Here is an 18,972-nt window from a genome sequence, read left to right on the forward strand (position 1 = left end):
CAGAGGGAAGAAGATTGGGGGCAGAAGCAAAAGATACAAAGAAGAAAAGTAAAAGTAGAGGGCAGAGAAACCTAAGGCAAAAGCAAAAAGGGCCACATTACAGCAAAATTCTAAAGGGGCAAAGTGTGTTAGAAAGACAAGCCTGAAGGCTCTGTGCCTCAATGCGAGAAGTATTCGGAATAAGGTGGACGAATTAACTGCGCAGATAGCAGTTAACGGGTATGATGTAATTGGCATCACGGAGACATGGCTCCAGGGTGACCAAGGCTGGGAACTCAACATCCAGGAGTATTCAACATTCAGGAAGGATAGACAGAAAGGAAAATGAGGTGGGGTGGCATTGCTGGTTAAAGAGGAAATTAATGCAATAGTATGAAAGGACATTAAGCTTGGATGATGTGGAATCAGTATGGGTGGAGCTGCAGAATACCAAGAGGCAGAAAACGCTAGTGAGAGTTGTGTACAGACCACCAAACAGTAGTAGTGAGGTTGGGGACAGCATCAAACAAGAAATAAGGGATGTGTGCAATAAAGGTACAGCAGTTATCATGGGTGACTTTAATCTACATATTGATTGGGCTAACCAAACTGGTAGCAGTGCAGTGGAGGAGGATTTCCTGGAGTGTATTAGGGATGATTTTCTCGACCAATATGTTGAGGAACCAATTAGAGGGCTGGCCATCCTAGACTGGGTGATGTGTAATGAGAAAGGACTAATTAGCAATCTTGTTGTGCGAGGCCCCTTGGGGAAGAGTGACCATAACATGGTAGAATTCTTTATTAGGATGGAGAGTGACACAATTAATTCAGAAACTAGGGCCCTGAACTTAAGAAAAGGTAACTTCGATGGTTTGGGTCGTGAATTGGCTAGAGTAGACTGGCAAATTATACTTAAAGGGTTGCTGGTGGATAGGCAATGGCAAACATTTAAAGACAACATGGATGAACTTCAGCAATTGTACATCCCTGTTTGGAGTAAAAATAAAACGGGGAAGGTGGCTCAACCGTGGCTATCAAGGGAAATTAAGGACAGTGTTAAATCCAAGGAAGAGGCATATAAAATGGTCAGAAAAAGCAGCAAACCTGAGGACTGGAAGAAATTTAAAATTCAGCAGAGGAGGACAAAGGGTTTAATTAAGAGGGGGAAAATAGAGTACGAGAAGAAGCTTGCTGGGAACATAAAAACTGACTGCAAAAGCTTCCATAGATATATGAAGAGAACAAGATCAGTGAAAAGAACAAGATCAGTGAAGACAAACGTAGGTCCCTTGCAGTCTGATTCAGGTGAATTTATATTGGGGAACAAAGAAATGGCAGACCAAATGAACAAATACTTTGGTTCTGTCTTCACGAAGGAAGACACAAATAACCTTCCGAATGTACTAGGGGACCGAGGATCTAGTGAGAAGGAGGAACTGAAGGATATCTTATTAGGCGGGAAATTGTGTTAGGGAAATTGTTGGGATTGAAGGCCAATAAATCCTCGGGGCCTGATAGTCTGCATCCCAGAGTACTTAAGGAAGTGGCCCTAGAAATAGTGGATGCATTGGTGTTCATTTTCCAACAATCTATCGACTCGGGATCAGTTCCTATGGACTGGAGGGTAGCTAATGTAACACCACTTTTTAAAAAGGGAGGGAGAGAGAAAGCGGGTAGTTATAGATCGGTTAGCCTGACATCAGTGGTGGGGAAAATGTTGGAATCAATTATTAAGGATGAAATAGCAGAGCATTTGGAAAGCAGACAGGATCGGTCCAAGTCAGCATGGATTTATGAAGGGGAAATCATGCTTGGCAAATCTTCTGGAATTTTTTGAGGATGTAACTAGTAGAGTGGACAAGGGAGAACCAGTGGATGTAGTGTATTTGGACTTTCAAAAAGGCTTTTGACAAGGTCCCACACAAGAGATTGGTGTGCAAAATCAAAGCACATGGTATTGGGGGTAATATAGTGACATGGATAGAGAACTGGTTGGCAGACAGGAAGCAGAGAGTCGGGATAAACGGGTCCTTTTCAGAATGGCAGTGATTAATGGAGTGCCGCAGGGCTCAGTGCTGGGACTCCAGCTCTTTACAATATATATCAATGATTTGGATAAAGGAATTGAGTGTAATATCTCCAAGTTTGCAGATGACACTAAACTGGGTGGCAGTGTGAACTGTGAGGGGGACGCTAAGAGGCTGCAGGGTGACTTACACAGGTTAGGTGAGTGGGCAAATGCATGGCAGATGCAGTATAATATGGATAAATGTGAGGTTATCCACTTTGGGGGCAAAAACGCGAAGACAGAATATTATCTGAATGGAAGCAGATTAGGAAAAGGGGAGGTGCAACGAGACCAGGGTGTCATGGTTCATCAGTCATTGAAAGTTGGTATACAGGTGCAGCAGGCGGTAAAGAAGGCAAATGGTATGTTGGCCTTCATAGCTAGGAGATTTGAGTATAGGAGCAGGGAGATCTTACTGCAGTTGTACAGGGCCTTGGTGAGGCCTCACCTGGAATATTGTGTTCAATTTTGGTCTCCTAATCTGAGGAACGACGTTCTTGCTATTGAGGGAGTGCAGCGAAGGTTCACCAGACTGATTCCCGGGATGGCTGGACTGACATATGAGGAGAGACTGGATCAACTGGGCCTTTATACATTGGAGTTTAGAAGGATGAGGGGGGATCTCTTAGAAACATACAAGATTCTGATGGGACGGGACAGGTTAGATGCTGGTCGATTGTTCCCGATGTTGGGGAAGTCCAGAACCAGGGGACAAAGTCTTAGGATAAGGGATAGGCCATTTAGGACTGAGATGAGGAGAAACTACTTCACTCAGAGAGTTGTTAACCTGTGGAATTCCCTACCGCAGAGAGTTGTTGATGCCAGTTCATTGGATATATTCAAGAGGGAGTTAGATATGGCCCTTACGGCTAAAGGGATCAAGGGGTATAGAGAAAAAGCAGGAAAGGGGTACTGAGGGAATGATCAGCCATGATCTTATCGAATGGTGGTGCTGGCTCGAAGGGCCGAATGGCCAACTCCTGCACCTATTTTCTATGTTTCTATTCATGATCTCAACCGTCCCCATCTCTGTAACCTCCTTCAGGTCTACAATCGCCGAACGCTCCGTTTCTCTTTGGTCTCGAGTTCAATCCCCACACCCCTCCCTCCACCCCCATTCACCCCACCATTGGCAGCCGTGCTTTTACCCACGGAGGTCTTTCCCCCCTAAATCTCTCTACCTCTCTCTCCTCCTTTGAAGACCTTAAAACATTCCTCTTTGACCAAGTTTTTTTTCACCTCTTCTATCATCTTTTACTTTGGCGTGGATCCAATTTTTAAAATGATTTCTCTGTGGAGCACTTTGGGACATTTTTCGATGTTAAAATTACTGATTAAATGCAATTTGTTGTTGCTATTGTTTTGAAGCGAGACATCCCAAATTGTACACATATTGGGCCCAAGTTTCCACATGATTTGCGCCTGATTTTTAGGAGCAACTGGTGGAGAACAGACTATCTTAGAAATCGCAATTCTCCACATTTTTTTTTCTACAGTTCTAGTCAGGTAGAACAATTCCACTTTGGAACAGAATTTTTTCTTCAAAAGGGGGCGTGTCCGGCCAGTGACGCCTGATTTCAAAGTTTCCACAGTGAAAACGTACTCCAAACTAACTTAGAATGGAGCAAGTGAAGATTTTTTTAGAACTGAAAAAACCTGTTCTACACATTAAAAAGTCAGGCGCAGGTTACAAATTAGGCGTCCAGAACGAGGTGGGGGGGAGGGGGGGAAAGGGAAGTCATTAAATTCTATAATAAATCCTTATTTATACTTATACAAATATTATACAAATAAATCCAACCAGAATAAACATTTATAAGCAAAGAAAAGATTAAATAAACCATCTTCCTACCTGTGTGAAAGTGCTTCAGGCAGGCCTTTCGGGACCGAAGGCTGAACGGGCTGGCCCGAGACCTCGGGCAGGGCCCGTCCCCAGCACCAGATTTACAGGGAGGTGGTGTTGGGTCGGGTCGGGGAGGTTCGGTTTGGGTCGGGGGGAGGGAGGGAGAGAGAGGGGGGGGGAGGGAGGGAGAGAGAGAGGGGGGTGTGAAGGGAGGGAGAGGGGGGGGGGAGGGAGGGAGAGAGCGGGGGGGGGAGGGAGGGAGAGAGAGGGGGAGGGAGGGAGAGAGAGAGGGGGGGGAGGGAGGGAGAGAGAGGGGGGGGAGGGAGGGAGAGGGGGGGGAGGGAGGGAGAGAGAGGAGGGGGGAGAGAGGGAGAGAGAGAGAGGAGGGGGAGGGAGGGAGAGAGGGGAGGAGAGGGAGGGGGGGAGAGAGGGGAGGAGAGGGAGGGGGAGAGAGAGGGAGGGGGGAGATAGAGGGAGGGGGGAGAGAGAGGGAGGAGGGGGGAGAGAGATGGAGGAGGGGGAGAGAGGGAGGAGGGGGGAGAGAGATGGAGGAGGGGGGAGAGAGAGGGAGGGGGGGTAGAGAGAGGGAGGGGGGGGAGAGAGAGGGAGGGGGGGGAGAGAGAGGGAGGGGGGGAGAGAGAGGGAGGGGGGGAGAGAGAGGGAGGGAGAGGTCAGGTCGGGGAGGGGGAGGTCAGGTCGGATCCAGTCTGGGGGCGGTGCGGGAGTCGGGTCGGGTCCAGTCGGGGGGGCAGCGGGAGCAGGAGCACGGGTCGGGTCGGGTCCAGTCGGGGGGGGGGAGCGGGAGCAGGAGCTTGGGTCGGGTCCAGTCGGGGGGGTGGGGGGGGCAGCGGGAGCAGGAGCGCGGGTCGGGTCGGGTCCAGTCGGGTCGGGTCCAGTCGGAGGGGAGCGGAGCGGGAGCGGGAGTCGGGTCCAGTGGACGGGGGGGTGGGGGTCGGGTCCGGTCGGGGGGCAGGAGCGCGGGTCGGGTCGGGTCCAGTCGGGGGGGGGGCGGAGCGGGAGCGGGAGTCGGGTCAGGTCCAGTGGAGGTGGGGGGGGGTCGGGTCGGGTCGGGGGGGCGGGAGCGCGGTTCGGGTCGGGTCCAGTGGAGGGGCGGGGGGTGGTGGTCGGGTCCGGTCGGGGGGCAGGAGCGCGGGTCGGGTCGGGTCCAGTCGGGGGGGGGGGGTCGGAGCGGGAGCGGGAGTCGGGTCAGGTCCAATGGAGGTGGGGGGGGGGTCAGGTCGGGTCGGGGGGGCGGGAGCGCGGGTCGGGTCGGGTCCAGTGGAGGGGCGGGGGGGGTGTGGTCGGGTCCGGTCGGGGGGCAGGAGCGCGGGTCGGGTCGGGTCCAGTCGGGGGGGGGGGGTCGGAGCGGGAGCGGGAGTCGGGTCAGGTCCAATGGAGGTGGGGGGGGGTCGGGTCGGGTCGGGGGGGCGGGAGCGCGGGTCGGGGCGGGTCCAGTCGGGGGGGGAGCGGAAGCAGGAGCGCGGGTCGGGTCGGGTCCAGTCGTGGGGGTGGTGGAACGGGAGCGGGAGTTGGGTCGGGTCCAGTCGGGGAGGGGGGGAGGTCGGGTCGGGTCCAGTCGGGGGGGTGGGGAGCGGGAGTCGGGTCGGGTCCGGTCCAGGTCGGGGGGGTGGGGAGAGGGGAGCGGGAATCGGGTCGAGTCCAGTCGGGGGGGGTGGGGGCAACGGGAGCGGGAATCGGGTCGGGTCCGGAGGTGGGGGGGGCGAGCGGGAGTCGGGTCGGGTCCGGTCCGGGGGGCGGGTGTCAGGTCCGGTCCGAAGGCAGGGGGCGGGGGGAGCGGGTGTCGGGTCTGGTCCGGGGGGGGGGTGCGGGGGGGAAGCAGGAGCTGGCCGTGGGAGGAGCCTTATTCACGCAGCCTCAGTGGGGCCATTCGGCCAGGGCTAGGGGATGCATGCTTCGGGCCTCTCCCACAGTTTCGGGCGCCTGGAGCTACTGCACGCATACCCACTGTAGCGCACCTGTGCAGAGGTCCCGGCACTGTTTTCAGTGCAGGGACCTGGTTCCGCCCCCTACAGTTCGTGCTGCGCTGCGCCGAGGGCCAGAGGACCTGCAGAGAGGTGGAGAAAACGGAGGGTTTTTTTAGGCGCACTTTGTGGCGCAAAAAACGGGCGTCCAGGTCGGGACTGCGCCGTTCTAGGCGCGTGTGGAAACTTGGGCCCATTAAATATTGCCTCACCGATAGTTTGCATAATGCTAGTGTAAAATGTTTCACCTTATTGTCAAACACTTTAGTTGCATCCCAGTCTTTGCTTTGCCTTGATAATGGCTTTACTGGAAACTTTCAACGAATAATCAATGCCAGGTTATGTTCCTTTTGCTCCTTTTCCTTCCTAAATCAAATTTTTCCTGAATACACTTCTGCAGTTTTCTACCAGGCTCAGACAAGGAGGGCATGGCACATGTCAGCTTCTTTATCATCAGCAGAATATAAGATATGTGGTATGAGTGATGCTATATGGCTGCTATCGTTATTGGAATGGTTTGTTCCAAACAGTGTGTATTCACTCAAGGATGTTTGGTGGGTAACACAGAGCATTTGAGAGACGGTTGTGCTTCCCTTGCAAGAAATTCACAGTAGGGATAATGAACTGTATCAACATCTGCTGATTAAAATAATACATTTGATGTATTGCAGAAACATATTTTCAGTATATCATGAATACATCAATAGACCCATTTTTCCCATTTGATAAACTGTCCAATAGGACACTATTGATGAATGTGAAATGACAACGTAGGATTAGATTATACTGGTGCCACCATCTACAGAGACAGGTACAGTGATGTATAGGTTCACAAAGCTGAATTAGTATTCATACTCTCATTCTGCACAGTTTCACTGCAAAAGTTAAGAGCGACATGTTAAAACGAAAGCCAACCTGCTTTAACAAAGATTAGCTCTACAACTTTCAATGCTGTCTAGTAAATGTGCTCCAAAAGGATACCTGTGCCCTACATCATCAGAGCATTGCTTCATTGCAACTGTGTCAATATATGACTCCTGGCTCATGTGGGATATGACTCCAATATGTGTATATATTGAACATAGGTCTGATTTTGAACTCTGCTATTGTGGGACAGTTTTAGAGGGGAAAGTTCTCCACAGTTACATACTGAACCCTACTTTAAACAGCATGAAACAATTGTCTTCATTTGAATAACTTAGTGTAATGCTTAGCAAAAAGAAATGACAGGAAAAACTAGGTATGTGTGAGAGAGAATACAAATAAATAGACCACAGGTTAACAGCAGTTGGGTATTTCAACCATACAAATGCAACATGTTCTTGTCTATTTTTTCTTTTCCCATTATCCTTTCTTATATTTGTTTATATTTATTTTATATTTATCCTTATTTCCTTCTTCTGATTTTATTTCCATTTATCATCCATATCCATATTGTTTTCACTTTTTGTGTGTTGCCATTTTTAATCACATAATCCAGTGTAAATCCAGTGTTCAGCAACTGAGGTAGTGATTCATCCATCTATAATTCTCCTTTGTGAAAGGCTCTTCAGCCAATAAAAGTTTATTCACAGCTTTGTTGTAGATGTCAAGTACAATAAAATTCTACCCAAAACTATTCCTATGGAAAAATCAACAGATTGCAAATGAGGTCACAAGATGAAATGTCTGCATGTCCTTGCGCAGATTTTCAACTTATTCACAAACAATTGCCATTTGCTTTGAGTGGAGTGAAAGTTATTAATGTTTTTTCTTTTATACTACAGTTATGTTGCCTCTGTTGCAGGTTTTGAAAGATAAATTACCAGATATCCTCTGCATCTTCGTCACATTCAGCCCCATACTTGCATTTTCCACACTTCATGTGTTTTGGGCGTCTTTCTGTTCCTGACCCCTCGTATTCTGCAGAGAAATAATGTTAAGAGATAAATAGATGTTTCTGACAAGATATGGAAAAAAGTAACATAGAAACAAACAAACGATGCTTCCATTAATATTGTACATAATTCAGGAAAATAACTGTTCACTGATCAAACTGGCCGGAATTTTCTCAAGGGAGGCAGGCTGGAGGCGGGTGGGGAAGAGGCCGGGATTGCAGCAGGCCCTAATGGCAGGGCCTGATTTGAATGTGCGGGCAGGTAGGCCTCAGACGCGAGAGGGCAGTCCGGAGGAGGGATCACAGGGTCGTCATGGGATCGGCATGGTCAGGGAATCGGGTGGAGGTCAATGATTGCAGTGTGGGCAGGGTTCTCCGGGGATCGGGAGGGGGGGTTTGAGGAACGGGGAGAGACGTGGTGTTTCGGCCGAGGATCAGGAAGGTTTTGGAGGATCAGCCAGGGATTGGAGGATCTGCAGGGGATTGAGGATCAGGAGTGGGGTTGGGGTGGGGGATGGTCGGCCGGGGATCGGCAGGGTGGGCTGCAATCGGCATGGGCTCCATCGGGATTCGGGGGTGGAGCAGGGGTCGGCTGGACTATCGGCTGGGGTGGGGGAAGAGAGCATCAGTGTTGGCCACAGGAGGATTGTGGCCAGACTCAGCATCTTCGGTAGAGGTGGGGTGCTCACGTTGGGGATCAGAGGCCTTGAGAAACGAGTGGAGGGATCATGGGGTCGACCTGGTTGGGGATCGTTGGGGGGTGTCTCTGATCGCAGGGGTTGGGTTAGTCAGGATCCCTGGATCCAGGAGGTGGGTATAAAAACATTTACATCCTGGATGCAGCAATCCCCGCCTCGGATTAACTGCTGGGTTTCACGAAACCCGTCCAAAGGCAGTTAAATTCAAAATGGAGGTGAAAAAAGAGGCTGCCAGCCTCATTACAATATTTAATGTCAGGTACCGCCCCCTTGCAGCGGGTTGGCTGCCCTCCCCCGTCATGCACTTTAAAACCGGAAATGGGAATCCCATTTTTTTCAATTTAATTGACCCCACGCTCCTAACCCACCCATTTTTAAGGGGAAAATTCCATCCATCCTGATACCATAACACTTTGGTGGAGAAATTCGGCTGCTTTGTGCCTCCTGTTAGTGCCTGCGGGGGTGGTAATGAGGCATTAAGGGATTACCGACTGGGCGCGGTCAATTCACCGACACCTGCGAACTTCCTTGATGGTTCTGCGCTGGCACTAACTCTTACCGCCTCACTCTGTTGCACCCCGTAGATTGTAACGTCATCAGGTGCACAGTGCCCCGTTATCGCCCCAGACGTGATATTCACTCCCGCCCACTACTGCATCGCCGGACGTCAACAACAGCAGCAACAGGAAGCATTGTCACCTCGACTGGCCGCTTGGGGGGCAATATTTAAAGGCGGTGCTGGTTAGGTAGGGCAAACTTTATTCTTCGCACTAGTCTGGTGCCTGCTGAATGTTTTTGACGGCTGATTGCTGCACGATTGCAGCCCTCCACTCTCTGAGAGTGACTGGGGCTGTAATGGAAGTCTCATGGTCCCACAGAAGTAACAAGAAGAATGTTGCAAACCATCATTGGCCCCTCCCTTTAAGCGAGGAAAGGAGCCTCTAATGCCGGCAGCACTGCACTGAACATTCTTCAGCGCTCTGCCGCTACCGCCCCCTCACACACTTTAGCGCTCTAAGAGAAGTGGTGGTGCTTGATTTAGTGCTCCACTTCTCTCTGGACAAAAAAAGGATTATTGGCTGGCGATACTTTTCTCACTTTTCAAAAGTTATCATCCCAAACGGGGAGCCAAAGAATTTCTAGCCCTTTGTCTGTGAACCACACTTGTCAACAGGATTCTGCTTCTTTGATTAAGTGGCTTGTATAGTGCTTAATATTAGGTATTTCATATGTAATTTATAATGTAAAGTTTTTAAAGAAATATCGCAGCGCATGCTTACATAAAGTTAGACCATTGGTGGACTTAGCTCTAGTCTCCAAATTTCAAAACATAGGATTTATGTTTTGTTGAGTTACACTGCAAAATCTATATTCTACCTTACAAATGTAATATTTGTTAATAATCATAATTCATGGTAATATACTAGCATGGATTGAGGATTGGTTAACGGACGGAAAACAGAGAGTAGGAATAAACGGGCCATTTTCTAGTTGGCAGACTGTAACTAATGGGGTACCGCAAGGATCGGTGCTTGAGCCTCAGCTATTCACAATCTATATCAATGATTTGGATGACAGGACCAAATGTAATATATCCAAGTTTGCTGATGCTACAAAGCTAGGTGGGAAGGTAAGTTGTGAGGAGGATGCAAAGAGGCTTCAAGGGGATATTGACAAGCTAAGTGAGTGGGCAAGAAAATGGCAAATGAAACATAATGTGGAGGAATGTGAAGTTATTCATTTTGGTAGGAAAAATAGAAAAGCAGAGTATTTTTTAAAATGGTGAGAGCTTGGGAAATGTTGGTGTTCAGAGGGACCTGGGTGTCCTTATACACGATTCACTGAAAGTTAACATGCAGGTACAGCAAGCAATTAAGAAAGCAAATGTTGACCTTTATTACAAGAGGATTTGAGTATGAGAATAAAGATGTCTACTGCAATTATATAGGGCCCTGGTGAGACCACACCTGGAGTATTGTGTACAGTTTTGGTCTCCTTACCTAAGGAAGGATATACTTGCCATAGTGCAACAGTGGTTCACCAGACTGATTCCTGAGATGGGGGTATTGTCCTATGAGGAGAGATTGAGTAGACTAGGCCTATATTCTCCAGAATTTAGAAGATTGAGAGGTGATCTCATTGAAACATACAAAATTCTTACAGGGCTTGACAGGGTAGATGCAGGGAGGATGTTTCCCCTGACTGGGGAGTCTAGAACCAGGGGTCACAGTCTCAGAATAAGGGGTCGGTCTTTTAGTACTGAGATGAGGAGAAATTTCATAACTCAGAGGATGGTGAATCATAGAAAAGTACGATACAGAAGGTGGCCATTCAGCCATCGTGTCCGTTTTGGTCAAAAAAGAGCTACCCAGCCTAATCCCACCTTCCAGCACTAGATCTGTAGCCCTGTAGGTTACGGTTCTTTAAGTGCACATCCAAGTACTTTTAAAATGTGATGAGGATTTCTGCCTCTATCACCCTTTCAGGCAGTGAGTTCCAGACCCCCCCCCCCACCCCCCACAACACTTTTTGGATGAAAACATTTTTCCTCATCTCTCCTCTAATCCTTCTACCAACTACTTGGAATCTATGCCCCCTGGTTATTGACTCCTCTGCTAAGCGAAATAGCACTATCCACTCTATCTAGGCCCTTCATAATTTTATACACCTCAATTAAATCTCCCCTCAGCATCCTCTGGTCCAAAGAAAACAACCCGAGCCTATCCAATCTTTCCTCATAGCTAAAATTTTCCAATCCTGGCAATATCCTCGTAAATCTCCTGTGCACCCTCTCTAGTGCAATCACATCTTGCCTGTAATGTGGTGACCAGAACTGTACGCAGTACTCAAGCTATGGCCTAACTAATGTTCTATACAGTTCTAGCATAACTTCCCTGCTCTTATATTCTATCCCTCATCTCGGCCTTTTAACTACTTTATTGACCTGTCCTGCTACCTTTAAGGATCTGTGGACATATATATACTCCAAGGTCCCTCTGTTCCTCCACATCTCTCAGTATCCTCCCATTTATTGTGTATTCCCTTTGTCTCCCCGCCACACACTCCCCCCCGCCACCCCCAATGCATCACCTCACAATTTAACGGATTGAATTCCATTTTCCACTTTTCTGCCCAACTAACCAGTTCATCGATATCTTCCTGCAGTCTAATGCTTTCCTTTTTGAAATTTTCTATCCCAGGGGGCTGTGGAAGCTCAGTCGTTGAGTGTATTCAAGACAAAGATCGATAGATTTTTGAACATCAAGGGAATCAAGGGGTATGAGGATAGTGCAGGAAAGTGGAGTTGAGGTATGATCTTATTGAATGACGGAGCAGGCTCGAGGGGCCAAATGACCTACTCTTGCTCCTAATTTTTATGTTCTTATGTTATCTCTAATTATAGTTTCAAAATGTTATTATGGTAGGACTTATTATTTTTGCTGTTGGTGAAAACATGAAAGTTGATGTCAACAGCACTAAAAAAACATTTCTCCATCTCTTCCCTTTTTCTCTGTACAGATGAATAGGTGTTCGATATAATAGGCAGTCATTCAAATAATATTTATTGGAGATAATATTAGATTACATAACAGTTTCATACAAAATCAGTATTTCTTCCTTATTATTATTACCGGTTTGCTAACCACCACCCTAATGCAGAAAGAAAACACTGATTAATGACGCTATTACAGTGTTGTAACTTCTGTCCATCCCAAAGTGTGTGCGCTCTGGAAGTGTGCCTATCAGTTTATGTGCATTCTTTAAAATAAAAATGGATAAAGAAAAGAAAAGCTTGGAGAGAGAGCTTGGAGATTCGCAAACTGAATGATTCGCAAGCAGCGTGAGGAATTTTGTGAGCGCAGGAATTCGGTGGAGAGCAGGAAGGCGGTGGAGATGTCTGACTGAAAAGGATGAGTGGAGCCACAGAACCCAAGGTCTCGAAATTAATAGACACGAGAGGAGACGTGCGGGAGAGCGAGAGGAGCGGCCGCAGATAAAGTTAGACCCAAGAGCCCGGAGAAAGCGCGAGTGTTAGGGAGCGAGGTGAGTGACGTCAGTGGAAGAGAAGCAGCCGATTGGTGAGTAGTTGGTGATTGTTTATTTTAAGTCTTCAAATTATTTCTGTTAAGTCAATTTAAAAAAAGAAAAGGAGTTAGTTAATAGTCGTATAAATAAAGGCATGGCAGGGCAGCTTGGCCCAGCTGCATGCACATCTTGTGTCATGTGGGAACTCCAGGACGTTTTCCATGTCCTGGACAACAACGTGTGCAGGAGGTGTCATCAGTTAGAGGAGTTCGAGCTCTGGGTTTTGGAGCTTGAGCAACAGCTGGCATCACTGAGGTGCATCCATGAGGCTGAGAGCTATGTGGATAGCACATTTCAGGAGGTGGTCACCCTGCAGCTAAGGAGTGCACAGGCAGAGAGGGAATGGGTGACTTCCAGACAGAAGAGGAGGACCAGGCAGGAAGTGCAGGAGTCCCCTGAGTGCATCTCGCTCTCCAAGCAGTATTCTGTTTTGATGGTTCCTCTGGCGAGTACAGCCAGAGCTAAGTTTATGGTGCAACGTATTTGCTTCATGGGTTCTTTGCTTAGAAATTCATAGCAACACATTGCTATTAAGAACTAATTGGTTTATTAACAAAGGTTTAACAAACACTGTACACATTCCATGGTATGAGACGTGAATTGACTAGGATAGACTGGCGAATGATACTTAAAGGGTTGACGGTGGATAGGCAATGGCAGACATTTAAATATCACATGGATGAACTTCAAACAATTGTACATCCCTGTCTGGCATAAAAATAAAACGGGGAAGGTGGCTCAACCGTGGCTAACGAGAAATTAGGGATAGTGTTAAATCCAAGGAAGAGGCATATAAATTGGCCAGAAAAAGCAGCAAACCTGAGGACTGGGAGAAATTTAGAATTCAGCAGAGGAGGACAAAGGGTTTAATTAGGAGGGGGAAAAAAGCATATGAGAGTAAGCTTGCAGGGAACATAAAAACTGACTGCAAAAGCTTCTATAGATATGTGAAGAGAAAACGATTAGTGAAGACTAATGTAGGTCCCTTGCAGTCAGATTCAGGTGAATTTATAAGGGGGAACAAAGAAATGGCAGACCAATTGAACAAATACTTTGGTTCTGTCTTCACTAAGGAAGACACAAATAACCTTCCAGAAATACTAGAGGACCGAGGGTCTAGCGAGATTCAGTGCTGGGCCTTCAGCTATTTACAATATACATTAATGATTTGGACGAAGGAATTGAATGTAATATCTCCAAGTTTGCAGATGACACTAAGCTGGGTGGCAGTGTGAGCGGGCGGTGTAGAAGGCAAATGGTATGTTGGCCTTCAGAGCGAGAGGATTTGAGTATAGGAGCAGGGAGGTCTTACTGCAGTTGTACAGGGCCTTGGTGAGGCCACACCTGGAGTATTGTGTTCAGTTTCAGTCTCCAAATCTAAGGAAGGACATTCTTGCTATATAGAGAGTGCAGTGAAGGTTCACCAGATTGATTCCCGGGACGGCAGGACTGCCATATGAAGAAAGACTGGATCGACTAGGCTTATATTCACTGGAGTTTAGAAGAATGAGAGGGGATCTCATAGAAACATATAAAATTCTGATGGGATTGGACAGGTTAGATGCAGGAAGAATGTTCACGGTGTTGGGGAAGTCCAGAACCAGGGGTCACAGTCTAAGGATAAGGGGTAAGTCATTTAAGACTGAGATGAGGAGAAACTTCTTCACTCAGAGAATTGTGAACCTGTGGAATTCTCTACCATAGAAAGTTGTTGAGGCCAGTTCATTAGATATATTCAAAAGGGAGTTAGATGTGGTTCTTATGGCTAAAGGGATCAAGGGGTACGGAGAGAAAGCAGGAATGGGGTACTGAAGTTGCATGATCAGCCATGATCATATTGAATGGTGGTGCAGGCTCGAAGGGCCGAATGGCCTACTCCTGCACCTATTTTCTATGTTTCTATTTTATCCACTAGGCTCACAACTGCAAACCTCATCATGGATGACCTAGACCCAACTGACTTGTGTTTTATTAAGTCTTGTCAACATCACGTGACTGGCTAAGCCACTCACAATGCAACAGCTCTACAAACCTGTGAGCATACTCACAGGTGCATACATTGCACATGACACCACAAGTGTCTCAGCTGTACAGGGGGGGTGGGGGTGGGGTCGGTGGGAGAGGAGGAAGACAGGGAAAACAAAGCAAGAGTGGTCGGGGATTCAATAGTTAGGGGAGCAGTCAGGCGTTTCTGCAGCCACGGACGTGACTCCAGGATGGTATGTTGCCTCCTGGTGCCAGGGTTCAGGATGTCTGCAGCTGCAGATCATTCTGAGGGGGAGGATGAACAGCCAGAGGTCATGGTTCATATTGGTACCAATGACATAGGTACAAAGAGGGATGAGGTCGTGCAGGCAGATTTTAGGGAGGTAGGAGAAAGATTTAAAAGCAGGACCTCAAAGGTAGTAATCTCTGGATTACTCATGGTGCCAAGAGCTAGTGAGTATAGAAATAGGAGGCTAGAGCAGATGAATGTATGGCTGGAGAGATGCAGGAGGGAGGACTTAAGATTCCTGGAGCAATGGGGCTGGTTCTGGGGGAGGTGGGATCTCTACAGGCCGGACGGCTTGCATCTAAATCCAATACCAATATCCTTGTGGGGAGGTTTGCTATTGCTGTTGGGGAGGGTTTAAACTAAGTTGGCAGGGGGATGGGCACCAGAATGTAGCATTAGAAAGGAAAAACAAAGGGCACAAAGGATTGGGAGAGACGGATAGCACTAAGGTAAGAAATAGTAAGGTATTAAGTGGGGTCAGACTAAGAGAGAACACAGGATGGTCTAAGATAGGTTTACAGTGTATATCTGTGAACGCACGAAACAAGGTCAGTGAGCTGCAGGTGCAAATAGCCATTTGGGAATATGAATTTGACCTGGCAAAAAAGAGCAAGATTGAGTATTAAATATTCCTGGATATAGGTTGTTCAGGAACGATAGGAAAGGAAAGATAGGAGGTGGTGTGGCAATATTGGTTAAGGAGAATGTTACAATGCTGGAGAGAGAGGATGTCCTGAAGGGGTCAAGGATAGAATCTATTTGGTTAGAGTTAAGAAAATTAGCGGTGCCATTACACTACTGTATTCTATTGGCCACCAACAAGTGGGAAAAATATGGAGGAGAAAATTTGCAGAGAAATTACAGAGTGATGCAAAAACTATAGCGTAGTGATAATGGGGGACTTCAACTACCTTAATATAGACAGGGATTATAATAGTGTAATGGCAGAGAGGGGCAAGAATTTCTGAAGTGTGTTCAGGAGAACTTTCTTGACCAGTATGTTCCCAGCCCAGCGAAGGAGAAGGCATTGCTGGATCTGGTTCTGGGGAATGAGGCAGTTCACGTGGAGCAAGTGTCAGTAGGTGACCATTTCAGGAACAGCGATCATAGTATCAGAGAGTCGGGATAAAGGGTTCATTCTCTGGTTCCCAACCAGTAACTAGTGGGATGCCGCAGGGATCAGTGCTGAGACCCCAACTATTTACAATCTATATTTATGACTTGAAAGAAGGGACTGAGTGTAACATAGCCAAGTTTGCTGACGATTCAAAGATGGGAGGAAAAGCAATGTGTGAGGAGGATACAAAAAATCTGAAAAAGGACAGACAGTCTAAGTGAGTGGGCAAAAATTTGGCAGATGGAGTGTAATGTTGGAAAGTGTGAGGTCATGCACTTTGGCAGAAAAAAAATCAAAGAGCAAGTTATTATTTAAATGGAGAAAGATTGCAAAGTACAGCGGGACCTGGGGGTACTTGTACATGAAACACAAAAGGATAGTATGCAGGTTCAGCAAGTGATCAGGAAGGCCAATGGAATATTGGCCTTTATTGCAAAGGGGATGGAGTATAAAAGCAGGGAAGTCTTGCTACAGCTATACAGAGTATTGATGAGGCTACACCTGGAATATTGCGTGCAGTTTTGGTTTCCATATTTACGAAAGGATATACTTGCTTTGGAGGCAGTTCAGAGAAGGTTCATTCGGTTGATTCCGGGGATGAGGGTGTTGACTTATGAGGAAAGGTTGAGTAGGTTGGGCCTCTACTCATTGGAATTCAGAAAATGAGAGGTGATCCTATCGAAACGTATAAGATTATGAGGGGGCTTGATAAGGTGGATGCAGAGAGGATATTTCCACTGATGGGGGAGACTAGAACTAGAGAGCGTGATCTTAGAATAAGGGATGAGGAGAAATTTCTTCTCTCAGAGGGTTGTAAATCTGTGGAATTTGCTGCCTCAGAGAGATGGAACATTGAATAAATTTAAGACAGAAATAGACAGTTTCTTAAACGATAAGGGGATAAGGGGTTATGGGGAGCGGGTAGGAAAGTGGAGCTGAGTCCATGATCAGATCAGCCATGATCTTATTGAATGGCGGAGCAGGCTCAAGGGGTCGTATGACCTACTCCGGTTCCTATTTCTTATGTTCTTATGTATAAGGTTTAGATTAGCTCTGGAGTAAAAATACTTAATTGGAGGAAGGGCAATTTCAGTAGGATGAGAATGGATCTGGCCCGGGTAAATTGGAATCAAAGATTGGCAGGCAAAACTGTGGTGGAACAATGGGCTGCCTTTAAAGAGCAAATTGTTTGGGTTCAGTCGAGGTACATTCCCACTAGGGGGAAAGGTAGGGCAACTAAAGTTAGATCTCCCTGGATGACAAAAGAAATAGAGAGTAAGATGAAGCAGAAAAAGAGTGCGTATGACAGATGTCAGGTTGGGAATACATCTGAGAATCAGGCTACATATAGAAGGTTCAGAGGAGAAGTGAAAAGAAAATAAGAGGGGCAAAGAGAGGGTATGAGAACAGACTGGCAGCTAACATAAAAGGTCATCCAAAAGTCTTCCATAGGCAAACAAATAGTAAATGGGTAGTAAGAGGAGGGACCAAAAAGGAGAGCTACGCATGGAGGCAGAGGATATGACTAAGGTACTAAATGAGTACTTTGCATCTGTCTTCACCAAGGAAGAAGATGCTGCTTTAGACATAGTAAAGGAGGTAGAGGAGACACTGGATGGGATAAGAATTGATAAAGACAAGGTACTAGAAAAGCTGGCCATTCTTAAAATAGATAAGTCATCAGGACTGGATGGGATGCACCCTCGGAAGAAATTGTGGCAGTATTGACCATAATCTTCCAATCTGCCTTAGAAATGAGGGTGGTGCCAGAGGCCTGTAGAATTGCAAATGTTACACCCTTGTTCAAAATAGGATGTAAAGATGAACCCAGGAACTATAGGCCGGTCGGTCAGTTTAACCTCGGTAGTGGGGAAGCTTGTGAAACAATAATCAGAGATAAAACTAACAGTCACTTGGACAAGCGTGGATTAATTAAAGAAAGCCAGCATGGATTTGTTAAAAGTAAATAGTTTTTAACCAACTTGATTTGAGTTTTTTGATGAGGTAACAGAGAGGGTTGATAAGGGCAATGCGATTAATGTGGTGTACATGGATTTCCAAAAGGCATTCAACAAAGTGCCAAATAGGCTTGCCAACAACGTTGAAGCCCATAGAATAAAACGGACAGTGGCAGCATGGATATGAAATTGGCTAAGTGACAGAAAACAGTGAGTAGTGGTGAACGGTTGTTTTTCGGACTGGAGGAAGGTATACAGTGGTTTTCCCCAGGAGTCGGTACTAGGACCACTGCTTTTCTTGATATATATTAATGACTTAGACTTGGGTGTACAGGGCACAATTTCAAAATCTGCAGATGACACTAAACTTGGAAGTATAGTGAGCAGTGAGGAGGATAGTGATAGACTTCAAGATGACATAGACAGGCTGGTGGAATGGGCAGACACGTGGCAGATGAAACTTAACGCAGAAAAGTGCGAAGTGATATATTTTGGTAGAAAGAATGAGGAGAGGAAATATGAACTACAATCCTAAAGGGGCTGCATGAACAGAGACACCTAGGGGTATATGTGCACAAATCATTGAAGATGGCAGGGCAGGTTGAGAAAGCAGTTAAAAATACTTACAGGAACCTGGGCTTCATGAATACATGAGTACAAAAGCGTGGAAATGATGATGAACCTGTATAAAACACTGGTTCAGCCTCAGAGTATTGTGTCCAATTCTGGGCATTGCACTTTAGGAAGGATGTGAAGGCCTTAGAGATGATGCAGAAAAGATTTATGAAAATAGTTCCAGGGATGAGGGATGAAGGATTTCAGTTACGTGGATACATTGGAGAAGGTGGGGTTTCTCTCCTTCGAGCAGAGAAGATTGAGAGGAGATTTGATAGAAGTGTTCAAAATCATGAGAGGTCTGCACAGAGTAGAGAGAAACTGTTCCCATTGGCAGAAGGGTCGAGAACCAGAGCATACAGATTTAAGGTGACAGGCAAAACGACCAAAGGCGACATAAGAAAAACTTTTTATGCAGTGAGTGGTTAGTACTGCTTGAAAAGGTGGCAGAGGCAGACTCAATCACTGCTTTCAA

General features: G+C 46.8%; 1 protein-coding gene across 1 annotated transcript in view; it reads right to left on the reverse strand.

Moving 5' to 3' along the window:
* Window positions 1-18,972, reverse strand: part of LOC139264584 (tomoregulin-1-like) — a 283,148-nt gene that overhangs the window by 36,970 nt on the left and 227,206 nt on the right. The window contains exon 5 of the mRNA XM_070881292.1: window positions 7,678-7,774. Within this exon, the coding sequence (XP_070737393.1) occupies window positions 7,678-7,774 (97 nt within the window). The remainder of the gene's footprint in view (window positions 1-7,677; window positions 7,775-18,972) is intronic.

The sequence above is a fragment of the Pristiophorus japonicus genome, chromosome 5 (genome assembly GCF_044704955.1).
Source record: "Pristiophorus japonicus isolate sPriJap1 chromosome 5, sPriJap1.hap1, whole genome shotgun sequence".
NCBI classification, from domain to species: Eukaryota; Metazoa; Chordata; class Chondrichthyes; family Pristiophoridae; genus Pristiophorus; species Pristiophorus japonicus.